This window comes from Entelurus aequoreus, linkage group LG05 (assembly GCF_033978785.1).
Source record: "Entelurus aequoreus isolate RoL-2023_Sb linkage group LG05, RoL_Eaeq_v1.1, whole genome shotgun sequence".
In the NCBI taxonomy this organism is placed as follows: Eukaryota; Metazoa; Chordata; class Actinopteri; order Syngnathiformes; family Syngnathidae; genus Entelurus; species Entelurus aequoreus.
In genome coordinates this window covers 35857963-35871247 of record NC_084735.1, presented here as the reverse complement: position 1 = coordinate 35871247, position 13285 = coordinate 35857963, and the positions used below count along the sequence as shown (strand labels likewise).

The 13285-nt window shown below is 37.6% G+C and overlaps 1 protein-coding gene across 5 annotated transcripts in view; it reads left to right on the top strand.

Annotated features, from left to right (window-relative positions):
* Nucleotides 1-2849: 2849 nt before the first annotated feature.
* LOC133650583 (transcriptional regulator ATRX-like) overlaps nucleotides 2850-13285 on the top strand; it is a 63089-nt gene continuing 52653 nt past the window's right edge. For 4 of the 5 annotated variants that reach the window (XR_009826253.1, XM_062047985.1, XM_062047987.1 and 1 more), the window contains exons 1-7: nucleotides 2850-2962; nucleotides 3659-3756; nucleotides 3822-3877; nucleotides 3956-3987; nucleotides 4132-4253; nucleotides 4437-4553; nucleotides 4640-4749. Coding sequence is in view for 4 of the 5 variants with exons in the window: in XM_062047985.1 (XP_061903969.1) it covers nucleotides 2928-2962; nucleotides 3659-3756; nucleotides 3822-3877; nucleotides 3956-3987; nucleotides 4132-4253; nucleotides 4437-4553; nucleotides 4640-4749 (570 nt within the window). In the remaining variant the exon portion in view is untranslated. The remainder of the gene's footprint in view (nucleotides 2963-3658; nucleotides 3757-3821; nucleotides 3878-3955; nucleotides 3988-4131; nucleotides 4254-4436; nucleotides 4554-4639; nucleotides 4750-13285) is intronic. The other variant, XM_062047986.1, reaches the window with a different exon arrangement.

The following is a 13285-nucleotide window of genomic DNA, read 5'->3' as shown; positions in this document are numbered from 1 at the left end:
AGAGACAGGAGCAGACCCAACAAAGCAACCACTCTCGGCCGCCCACTAACTCGGCCAGTGTCCAGTCCGCATGGATGAACGAGGATGCGTCTAAGGAGACTGAGGTGTCCGATACCTGCTCATTCAGCCAAGACACTGTGAAGCCTGTCCGTCCCGATGCTCAGTGCTAGCTCCGCAGCCCTGTCTCTTCATCTGCATCTCCTCCAGTCTCTCCAAAGGGACTCTGGTGTGGCAGAGACCCAGCAGCTGGTCTCCATGGCCAAAAGGCTACCGGGAAGCAGATCCAGAAGTCCACAAAAAAGCACCGCAGAAGTCACAAAAGTGCCACCCCTTGTCACAGAGGGTCCAGAACCAAAAGGCAAAAAAATAAAATATATATATATATATATATATATATATATATATATATATATATATATATATATATATATATATATATATATATATATATATATATATATAATAACACATGAAAACAAGAGGGAAACACAAGCAGCAGGAAGCATGAAGTGCTCTAAAACTTGCTGGTAGACGGCTGCGTTGACCCTGGATCTCAGGAAACAGAGTGGACCGACACCAGCAGATGACATGGCACCCCAAACCATCACTGATGGTGGAAACTTTACACTAGACTTCAGGCAACGTGGATCCTGTGCCTCTCCTGTCTTCCTCCAGACTCTGGGACCTCGATTTCCAAAGGAAATGCAAAATTTGCTTTCGTCAGAAAACATGACTTTGGACCACTCAGCAGCAGTCCAGCTCTTTTTTCCAGGGTCAACGCAGCCGTCTACCAGCAAGTTTTAGAGCACTTCATGCTTCCTGCTGCTGACCTGCTCTATGGAGATGGAGATTTCAAGTTCCAACAGGACTTGGCGCCTGCACACAGCGCAAAATCTACCCGTGCCTGGTTTACGGACCATGGTATTTCTGTTCTAAATTGGCCCGCCAACTCCCCTGACCTTAGCCCCATAGAAAATCTGTGGGGTATTGTGAAAAGGAAGATGCAGAATGCCAGACCCAAAAACGCAGAAGAGTTGAAGGCCACTATCAGAGCAACCTGGGCTCTCATAACACCTGAGCAGTGCCAGAAACTCATCGACTCCATGCCACGCCGCATTAACGCAGTAATTGAGGCAAAAGGAGCTCCAACCAAGTATTGAGTATTGTACATGCTCATATTTTTCATTTTCATACTTTTCAGTTGGCCAACATTTCTAAAAACCCCTTTTTTGTATTAGCCTTAAGTAATATTCTAATTTTGTGACACACGGAATTTTGGGTTTTCATTTGTTGCCACTTCAAATCATCAAAATTAAATGAAATAAACATTTGAATGCATCAGTCTGTGTGCAATGAATAAATATAATGTACAAGTTACACCTTTTGAATGCAATTACTGAAATAAATCAAGTTTTTCAAAATATTCTAATTTACTGGCTTTTACCTGTATATAGCTGCCTGCTGCTCCAACATATCATAAGTGGAGTTCCACTTCGTTTGGACATCATGTATGAGCTTTATGAGTAGGCAGTTTTAGCATTTCTTGCTTTGTCTTAAGTACATGAGCAGCTGTTGTGCTAGGAAACCTCCTTCCTGATCCATCCTATTGACTGAGATGTGATGCCAAATTCACTACATGTGCAAAGCACCTACCTGTGGTCCCAGTCCTGCCTCATTCACTGCATTTATGTGATTTTTGGCATTATCACTTGTGACTGGGATATCTTTATCTTCCATTCCTCCACTGCTTGTGTCAGTACATGCGCAAGGTGACTCTCGTAGAGGGGGCGTGTCTGCTCATCTGCCAGTCTGCTGTGATGAAGTGAGCGCTATCGTCACATTGTTTCCCTGGACGTGCACCAGTCTGTCGTGAGCGCAACAGATGATGCTCTGGATAGTTCTTCCACAACTTTTTTCTTCTCCTGCTCATAAAGTAAAGATCTGGCACAATCTTATCGCTGAAGTGGGTGCGCGACGGGATGTCGTAACGTGGCTCAAGCACGTTCAGCATGTGTTTAAAACCCTCGTCGTGCACAATTGAGTCTGCACCTATAAACACACCGATTAAATGGCGCGGGGCGTTCAAGTGCCTCCGTTACTCTGCTCGCCATGACCACGCTGTGTGTGGACTGAACGTGCATGCGAACAACCTTTTTGTTTTGTTTTATATATCAAACCGCGGATCACGTGTGTCCCTCCCCCCACACCCACACCCACACCCAGACACACACACACGCCTCTTTTCTTCTCTCCGGCGTGTGACAGAGGAAGATTCAGAAGAAAGACACCGCAGCGCTTCTGTTTCTAGCCGATACCACATAAAACATAACGTAAAATAACGCAGTAACGCATCATGTAGTAACGGTAACTGAGTTACTGAATATAAAAAAATAACGCGTTAGATTACTAGTTACCGCCGAAACTAACGGCGTTACAGTAACGCGTTACTTTGTAACGCATTAGTCCCAACACTGATGGTATCAGACTATTTGGTTTTCATGAAATAATACAAATGATGAATTCCAGATGAAGTCAGACAATGGGGTTTGATAATATCATATTCATTTGGAAGAATGAAACATATATTGCAAATATATGATAGGATACACTTTATTTCTCATGCAAAGGGGAAATCATATGTTGCAGTGCAGAATTGCAGATACAAGAAGTCCACAAAAAATAAGGTAGAAAAATAAATAACCAAAAATATACTGTACACACACAGCTTTTCTGCTCACGGCAGAATTTTTCCGCTTATTTATTACGTTTACTTATTTACTTAATTGCTGTTACTGTTAGTAACAAGGAAAATATTTGGGAAACAGCAGCAATCATTTCAGTTGTTTTACTCCAAGGCAGCAGGTGGCAGTGTTCAACCTTCACAGACAAGGGCGTCGTTCTTAAACGAAGAAATGAGAGCCCAGTGAATGTTCGTTTTTTGTTGCATGATGCTGCGTTCAAAGTAAGCACAATATTACCATTTTTCGGTTGTTCATTACACAATAATTTAAGACGTTTTCCTAAATGTCGTAGCGATGCTGAGGTAAACATTGGAAAAACACCGTTAGCTTTGTTGACAAATAGCTAGCTTAGCAACATGCTATGTTAGCTACATCGGCTAGCAGCCAGTTTTCAAGCCGTTTCTGATTAAGTTTGGTGATAATGTAGGTAGAGTTAGCGGCGTATTTTAAACTCTGAACCAACTCCAAACATTATGTAGATTGCAATATTGTCTGTTTTCCTGCTATTGGTACTTAGTTTCCATTTCGTCGTCGTTGGACCTTGTGGAAATGTCTGTAAAAATACATTGACTGTTGAGAAGTGTCGTCGTATTAACTGAGCTAAGCAAGAACAGTCTTTATTTTAGATATTTTATTATTTGCATCCAACGCTAACAAATCTACCAAGCCATGTATTTTTTCTGAAACGATATGTTTATGTATTTAAATTGACTACATTTACTTATGTATGCACTAGTGGTATATAAAAAAGAACCCTGTCTCAAACATCCAGATTTCCACAATAAACATTTGTAGTAGTATTATTGAATTCTCTGTTAAACAAATATTCTGAATACTCAATGTAATTATGTGGATTATAGTATATCCTACAGTAATATTCAGTAACCATTAATATATCACTTCTTTGTTGACTGCAGTTCTTCGGACAGTAAACTGAATGTACTGGTCAGCAAACTGCACGAGTATTTGGCCCATTCCACTCCAGAGGACAGCAATGGCTCAGCTGAGACTGATGGTAAATTCACAGAAAAATCCTCATGATGTAAAAAATGTTTGTTGACGTGTACTTTTCATTTGTAGATGTGACAAACAGGAATGGTCCTGTGGAAAATTCAGCTGGTCAACATACAATGGAGGTAAAAGATTATTGGTACATACAATTGTAACCGTGTGATTATAAAATAAAACGTAAACATTTAAAATGTCCTTTTTAGCAGGCTGCTGCAGACACAAAATTCTCCAAAAGGCGAGTTTGCGTTTCGTTTACATTCCTACGTGTATAGAAATACTCTGGCACTGAGACAGCAGGATAATTACAATACTTTTAAACAAATGAGACAACAGGAGAAGTATAATGCTAATATTAATTTATGTCTCAATATGATTTCAGAAAACCTTCTGTTGTGACAAAGCACTCTGGCCTCGATGAATCTGGGGACTCAAACGATAGCGACAATGTGGATTTCCCGTTCAGTGCAAACGGTCACTCGGAGGTCACTCGCTTGCCTAAAGGTAGTCTTTTCTACATCACCTTGATGCTGAGTTCAACACTTTGTTTTCTTAGCTCTGTTTAATGTAAAATCGAACTACACTATTATTTTGTGATTTAGTAATGATACCGCTAAAACTATATATGTTATGTATTGTGTAAATATGTAAACAAATGTATTGACAGAAATACTATGCTTTGTCCAGGCACCGTTGTGGTTCGACCTGAACCTGTAGATAACGGAAGAGATGACTTCAGGGGGCCAGAGTTTCGCAGCCGCAAAAGTAACGTTATACGGAAAGAATTTTCAAGAAGACGTGGTGGTCAGTCAACTTTTGGTCATTTTTGTACAAACTAAACTATTTCTTCTGAGCCTATCTTTATAGCTAACAGTGGTATGCTCTTAAAGGAGGCGAACATTTGGAAATTGTCAGTTGCACTGCATGTGGCCGACAAGTGAACCATTTCCAGAGAGATTCTCTTTATCGCCACCCAGTTCTGAAAGTACTAATTTGCAAGGTGAGTCTGAGTGTGTATGTTTTCAGAAATAAACATAGCACTAAACACATCGTTAATGTCTTTGTTGTAACAATGCTTCTTGGAAATACATCTTAAATGGGGCAGTATGGCTCAGGTGGTAGAGTGGTTGCGGGTTTGGTCCGAGGACTCGTCGATTATATGATTGTGGTCGCTGATCACGATAAATTTGAGTTCAATCTCTGTGATTAGTTTTTAGTAGGGGTGTAACGGTACACAAAAATTTCGGCTTGGTACATACCTCGGTTTAGAGGTCCCGGTTCGGTTCATTTTCGGTACAATAAGAAAACAACAAAATACAAATTTTTTGGTTATTTATTTACCAAATTTGTAAACAATGGTTTTATCCTTTTAACATTGGGAACACTATAATAATTCTGCCCACGTTAATCAACATTAAACTGCCTCAAGTTGTTGCTCAGATTAAATAAAATGACAAAACTTTTCTTCTACATATAAAAAGTGCAACATTAAACAGTTTCAAGTCAACTCATCATGCTTAATTTATTACAGCATTTGGGAAGCCTGTAGTTGTTTTTTATTATGTAAATGTTATATTTTTATCAACATGTGATGGCAGGGACCCTGCCATTCAAAACTAGGCTGCTCCATTACTAATGATTAATGTAACTATTGCTGAAAAAATAGTACAATAGCAATAGGAGAGACTATTCATCCCTGAACACCATGGAGTTTATGTAGGCTTAATGATGCAGTTACATTATTATATCATCTATCAGAGACATAAACTCTTCATTTAACATAGTCCTTTTTTTTGCTTCAACACAGCTCAATCAACACAGAAAAAGGTTAAGTGAAATAACAGACAGACAGGGCTTTGCTGTCCGTAACACACACACACACACACCGCAAAATGAGTTAACGTTACGCTAAAAGCTAATTAGCCTTCACCTCAAGCCAGGACTGCGAGCGAGCTCAGCTGCCGTTTAGGTTTCTAGAACGTCAACGGGCTCATAGTGATGTTACTAGTAGTTGACTGGGAGGTGTTTATTATAATTTGGGGAGAGTCCGTTGCCTTATGCTCACCTGCTAAACACCTAACTGCTCATCACAACGCTGGAGCACTGACGACATGCGCTCTGAATACGCACTGCTGATTGGCTGTTACCGCTCTGCGTCTAACCAATCAGTTGGTTGTGTGGGTGAGACAGTGCTGTGTAGAGTACTGACAGAGACAGAGGCAGAAAGCGGAGCAGCTTGTTAAGACTTTAGCTTCGGCGGCTACTTAATATGTTCGTGTGGAAACTCGTTCGGTACACCTCCGAACCGAACCGAAACCCCCGTACCGAAACGGTTCAAAACAAATACGCGTGCTGTTACACCCCTAGTTTTTAGCAATAATTACTTTGATCAAACATGGCGGAAATGTCCGTTAGAAGATACCGCAGTAGTAAACAGTGGGGATTCAACGGTGCTTGGTATAATCCTAAACGGAAAAATCTGCCTTCATTGACTGTTTTCCTGGTGTGTTTTTTGTGTACACGTGCGTGTGTTAATTTGAATGTGTTTGTGTGTGTGTGTGCACCACTATCCCTGTCCACCGTTGCGAAAGTCAGGCTCGTCACAGCGTAATTAATGTCCAATCAGCTTTGTGCCTCTTCCCCCTTACACAACTGGAAGTGCAACCCAGATGAACAAAATAAAGAAATATGGCCAACACTAGCATAGAAGTTGAAACGCAACATTTAAAAGAAGCAGCATTTTAGTGACAGACTTTAATTAGTCTCACTGACTGCTTGGCCTCATGTTGTGTGTGTGTGCAGTAATCCTGCCCTGAATGTGGTCTCGCAGGCAGGCACAGAATGTTTTCGTGTATTGGTCCCGACTGGGAAAATAAATTAATCTACTAATTCTGCAAATAAATCCATATGATTAAACTGACAATGGCAGTTAAGAAGATAATTAGGGGTGCATGAAAAATATTGGGCTGACATAAGGAATTATGAAATACTAATAAGAAATAGCTCAGATTTAAAAAAAAAAAAGAAAGAAAAAAAACTCAATGAAGCGATATTACCCGTTTTGTACTGAAGGGGTTTAAGGTGAGCAAGTCAAACGCTCCTGTTCTCCTACTGTGCACACAGTAAACAAACATTCTCTCGATCGTGTGGGACTTCTTTAGAGGATGACATTTCCTGTGCTATTTGCACTAAATGTTCTGCAAATATTCAGCTAGGAGGGGAAAAACATCACACATAAACACATCAAACATTATCAGCCATTTGAAATGCCAGCTGTGTTTTGAAAGTCAACAAATATAACTGCACAGCTAAAGAAGCTGCCCCAAAGTCAGCTGCAAAGAAAGGTATGCGCAAAATACAGTTACCGGTAAATCTAAATTTCAAAACATGATAATTAACTTAATAAAAGTTTTGTATCAGTTTTGAGCAGCAGTAAGTATCTGAATTGCTTGAATTCTGTGATGTGACCTCTTCTCGGAAGTGAAAAACAGTGGTGGTCAAACAAGCCAATATGGCTGTTGTGCAGCAAAGCAGCTCAAGGTATGCAAGGGGCCTAGCTCTTCCTGCAGAAAGCAGATGCAAGCAAAAAAACCCTATGCAATGGAACATATTCTATACTTGTTATAAAAAACAATTTGTTGAGTGATATCAAGGGTTATCCGTTGTAGTTTCCAGACACATTGAACTAACTAGTGTGCCAGATGTCAGTCTATACGACAAAACAGATGAAAACTTGGAAAAGCATGGAGGCTTACAACTGCTTTGTGTGTGGCTGGGTTAAGGAAATTGGTATCATAAGACTCTCCCATATAAATATGCATTGTATTTGCTCGGGTAAGGTTGCATTTCGTGATTTAACTTTGCGTCTTGCGAGGACTCGTCCATGTAAACAAACTATGATGATATAGCACCCGACAGCTGACACCCGTGACTGCATAACAGTGCATATCAATTTAATTTAACTGCTTCGAACAGTGAATATATATATAAATATATATATTATATATATATATATATATATATATATTATATATATATATATATATATATATATATATATATATATATATATATATAATATATATATTAATATATTAATATTAATATATATATATATATTAATATTAATATATATATATTAATATATATATATATATATATTAATATATATATATATATATATTAATATATACATATATATATATATATATATATATATATATATATATATATATATATATATATTAACATAAATATGTAAGGATTTGCCTCATGATATTACATACTTGCTTATGCATTTGATTATATATTTTTTCAAATATGCTGTAAAAAATCTTTAGATTTTACTGTTAAAAACTGGCATAATTTCTTTGAGTTGCAGGACAGAGAGACAATCGGGAACACCGAAACAGGCTAGCTTGTAGTTAGATAACCATCTAGCTCGCTTTCTTCTTTCCTAGCCACAACATTGATGGCTGTCCACTTTGCTGCTAAACACATTTGGATGATTGCAGTCCAAACAGCTTTAGGCATCCCACATGTCCGCTATTAATTGGAATGCCGCTATTTTTCTAGCTGAAGTCCACATTTTTTAAAAATTTCTGTATAAAACTGCTTACTCGGCCGCTCTCCGGCGCACCATGGTTAGCTGGCTACTTAGAGCTAACCACGCTAGCAGGCCAAGTACAGCCGAGTGTAGCCTACACTAACTGACTTGTTCTTACTATTCTTTTCTAACATGTGGACGCATCCCTCTAGCAGGGACAACCTCTCTAAGAGAAGTGAGCAATTGTTACATGAAACCATACTTGCGTTATGTTGGAGTGGTGACACTTTCCGAACTAGCTAAGCTAGGTTAAGCTAGCCTGCGTGTGAAGCGATGAAAAATCAAAGAGTGAATGCTTTGAATAATTAAAATCATCAAAAATGGTGGAAAAGTGCAACATTTGACAAAAGACGACAACAAAAGTGGCATTCACTCCAGTACAAGGGAGCAGAGTCGAAGAATGCACAACTTTGCAGGGACCTTTTCGTTAAAGGTTTGTTTGATATATTTTTAATATACTTTACTCGTTTAGTATTTCCCATTAAAGTATTATCTTCATATTAATTGTATTTTAATTTTTAAGAAAGCAGAAAGTCAGAGTCAATGATACTTTGTCAGGAAAGGTACTTCTACGTCTCCCCTCCTGTTGATTTTGTACATATGACAACCGGGCAAAAATCAAATATGGTGAGTATTCAGTAATTGTTAGTTTGTTGAATATATATGCAGTCGCAGGTGTCGAGCTGTCGGGTGCTTGTTTACATGGAAGCGTCCTCATAAGACGCAAAAATTAATCACGAAATGCAACCTTACCCGATCAAAAATTATGCACATTAATACGAGAGAGTCTTGATACCAATGTTCTTGACCCAGCCACACACAAATACATTGTAGGCCTCCCTGCTTTTCCAAGTTTTCATCTGTTTATTTGTTTAGTATGACCCTCGCGTACTCGGATAGTTCACAACAGCCATCTTGGTTTGGTTGACCACCACTTTTTTTCACTTCTGGGAAGAAGTAAAGTGTCCGAATACGAGCAATTCATGAAATGCCTTATTGCTGGGTTTGCATATGACGTCATATCTGTTTTTCTTCTTTGCGGCTTAATTAACATAATGGTCAAGCAGCTTGAGTGTAGCATTAAAACAAGTGAGAGTGAGTGTAGAATTTGAGCAGAAAATGCTGTTCTGTTTTTGGGTGTTCCAATCAAGAAAATATCCTTATTAGTATTAATAAACTAGATGAATAAATCTCTTGTAGGTTCAACAGCATATACAGTACTAAAGCTTGATATGGCTAGCAAACATTGCTGAAAAACAGGGACATCTATAGCTAAACAATGAGACAAAATCTTAACTTCATACCATAAAAACAACTGCAGACTAATAATTATATTTATTATAATTTGTAGCATGAAATCAACTGCAAACAAACCTATAATTTTTTCTCATTAGCATCACAATCACAGCAGAAAGGCACTTGTTATGTAAATCAAATACGGTACTTAATGATGCACAAATAAATCTAACATTGTTTTTCACTGATTCATGCCTAACTTGTGGACCCCTCCAGATATAAATACATAATGTGCCTTTATAAAGACCTTTTCTTCTCTAAATACTGTGGGTGTCAAAGTGAGGTTGCAGTGAGCAGTAAGTAACATCTTGGTGATTCTAAATCAGTGGTCCCCAACCTTTTTGTAACTGAAAATTTGTCCCACGGACCGCGTTGGGAGAGGGAGGTTTTTTGGGTTGGTGCACTAATTGTAAGTGTATCTTGTGTTTTTTATTTAGATTTAATAAAAAAAAAAAAAAAAATTATTATTACAATTTTTTTAAATTTCTTGTGTGGCCAGGTACCAATCGATCCATTTTCGAGCCCAAGTTCCCTGGTCTCAACCAAAATCCAAAGCAAGATCTACCCCTGCGTCAACTATCTCTCTCTCTCTCTCTCTCTCTCTCTCTCTCTCTCTCTCTCTCTCTCTCTCTCTCTCTCTCTCTCTCTCTCTCTCTCTCTCTCTCTCTCTCTATATATATATATATATATATATATATATATATATATATATTAGAGATGTCCGATAATACCGATAAATGCTTTAAAATGTAATATCGGAAATTATCGGTATCGTTTTTTAAATTTTTGGTATCGTTTTTTATTTCTATTTTTTTTTTTTTTAAATTTATTAAATCAACATAAAAAACACAAGATACACTTACAATTAGTGCACCAACCCAAAAAACCTCTCTGCCCCATTCACACTCATTCACACAAAAGGGTTGTTTCTTTCTGTTATTAATATTTCTGCTTCCTACATTATATATCAATATATATCAATACAGTCTGCAAGGGATACAGTCCGTAAGCACACATGATTGTGCGTGCTGCTGGTCCACTAACAGTACTAACCTTTAACAGTAAATTTTACTCATTTTCATTAATTACTAGTTTCTATGTAACTGTTTTTATATTGTTTTACTTTCTTTTTTATTCAAGAAAATGTTTTTAATTTATTTATCTTATTTTATTTTATAATTTTTATTTTATTTTATTTTATTTTATTTTTTTTCCATAAAGAAATACAATCATGTGTGCTTACGGACTGTATCCCTGCAGACTTTATTGATCTATATTGATATATAATGTATATATTGTGTTTTTTATGTTGATTTAATTAAAAAAAAAAAAAAAATTATTATTTTTAAAAAAAATTAAATTTCTTGCGCGGCTACCGGTCCGCGGCCCGGTGGTTGGGGACCACTGCTATAGAACATCTGTGGAGAGATCTAAAAACAGCAGTTGGGAGAAGGCACCCTTCAAATCTGAGAGACCTGAAGCAGTTTGCAAAAGAAGAGTGGTCCAAAATTCCTGTAGCAAGGTGTAAGAAACTAATCGATAGTTACAGGAAGCGATTGATTTAAGTTGTTTTTCCCAAAGGGTGTGCTACCAAATATTAAGTTGAGGGTGCCAATAATTTTGTCTAGTCCATTTTAGGAGTTCTGTGTAAAATAATATCAGATTTGGCTTTTTTTTTTTTTTGTGTTTTTCCAATGCAAATAAAAGAAATAAACGTGAATACCAAAGCATTTGTAATTTCAACAATTTTCTGGGTGAAGTGGTGCGTTATCTAACAGAAATGCAGGGGTACCAATATTTTTGGCCTTGACTGTATATGTATTAGAGCTGTCAAATGATTAAAATATTTAATCGCGATAATCACATTTTGTTCATAGTTAACTCAAAATTATTGCGATTAATTGCAGATAGGTGTAAGTTTTCATCATTAAATAATTAGTGATATTCTGTACATTACATGTTGTACAAGTTAATGGTCTTCAAATTGCTGCATGGCAATGTTTTATCCTTCTGTATTAATTAATAAAATGTAATATTGAGCCTGCTAATCATTCTGTAATTGAGGACTTGACCAGATCATGTTATAAAAGAATTTACACAATATTTCAGCCAGCAAATATGCCCACAGCGCGGACACGCTGCCTCCGCTCCAGACAACCCCGTGCGTATAGCTTACGTCATCACAACATCGGTTTTGGGAGCACTGTTCTGGTGAATAAAGTATGTATTTTTCCGGCCAAATTGTCGGTGCAACATTAGTCAATAGTGCGCAAATAATAAACTATATATAGCCATTCTTACTGTAACTACCTGCTGGTGTTTATGTGTATGTTAGTGTGTTATGATGGCCATTTTTTCCATGGTCTGTGAACACAACGGAGAATGAACAAGCGTTGTGTGTCTTGTTGTGTGAAGCACGGAGGCAGACGTGTATGCACAGAAGAAATACTTGTTGAAATTGGGCCCGTTGTTATCATAAAGTTGGCAATAAAAGCTAAAATGAAAGTCGGAATATCTTTTTTTTCTTTGGGACGCTACAATACGTTACATTACTTTATTTTGTTAGGTGTGCCGGCTAATATGAAGCCGTATATTAAGGAGAAACCCTACATGTAGTTAAACCAAATGTATAGTGTAGCGCTTTTATTTTGAAGCCAGAAAAGTTTGATTATTTTGAGAAAGTGTCTTGACATGTTTTTAATGTCAGATCGACTGTTTGCAATAAAAGTCTCCTTTCGACATCCTGCCAACCAACTTAATTTCTGTTGAATACATTGTATTTGGTTTTTATTTGCGATTTACACAACGTGCCAACTTCACTGGTTTTGGATTTTGTATATACACTACCGTTCAAAAGTTTGGGGTCACATTGAAATGTCTTTATTTTTGAAGGAAAAGCACTGTACTTTTCAATGAAGATAACTTTAAACTAGTCTTAACTTTAAAGAAATACACTCTATATATTGCTAATGTGGTAAATGACTATTCTAGCTGCAAATGTCTGGTTTTTGGTGCAATATCTACATAGGTGTATAGAGGCACATTTCCAGCAACTATGGTACAATGTGTTTGCTCATTGGCTCAGAAGGCTAATTGATGATTAGAAAACCCTTGTGCAATCATATTCACACATCTGAAAACAGTTTAGCTCGTTACAGAAGCTACAAAACTGACCTTCCTTTGAGCAGATTAAGTTTCTGGAGCATCACATTTGTGGGGTCAATTAAACGCTCAAAATGGCCAGAAAAAGAGAACTTTCATCTGAAACTCGACAGTCTATTCTTGTTCTTAGAAATGAAGGCTATTCCACAAAATTGTTTGGGTGACCCCAAACTTTTGAACGGTAGTGTATATACATTGTACAAAATGTGATGAGGTGGCGACTTGTCCAGGGTGTACCCCGCCTTCCGCCCGAATGCAGCTGAGATAGGCTCCAGCACCCCCCGCGACCCCAAAACGTACAAGCGGTAGAAAATGGATGGATGGAAAACCAGTGAAGTTGGCACGTTGTGTAAATCATAAATAAAAACAGTATACAATGATTTGCAAATCCTTTTCAACCTACAATTGAATACACTGCAAAGACAAGATACTTAATGCTCGAAACGGTAAAGTTTTATTTTATGTAAATATT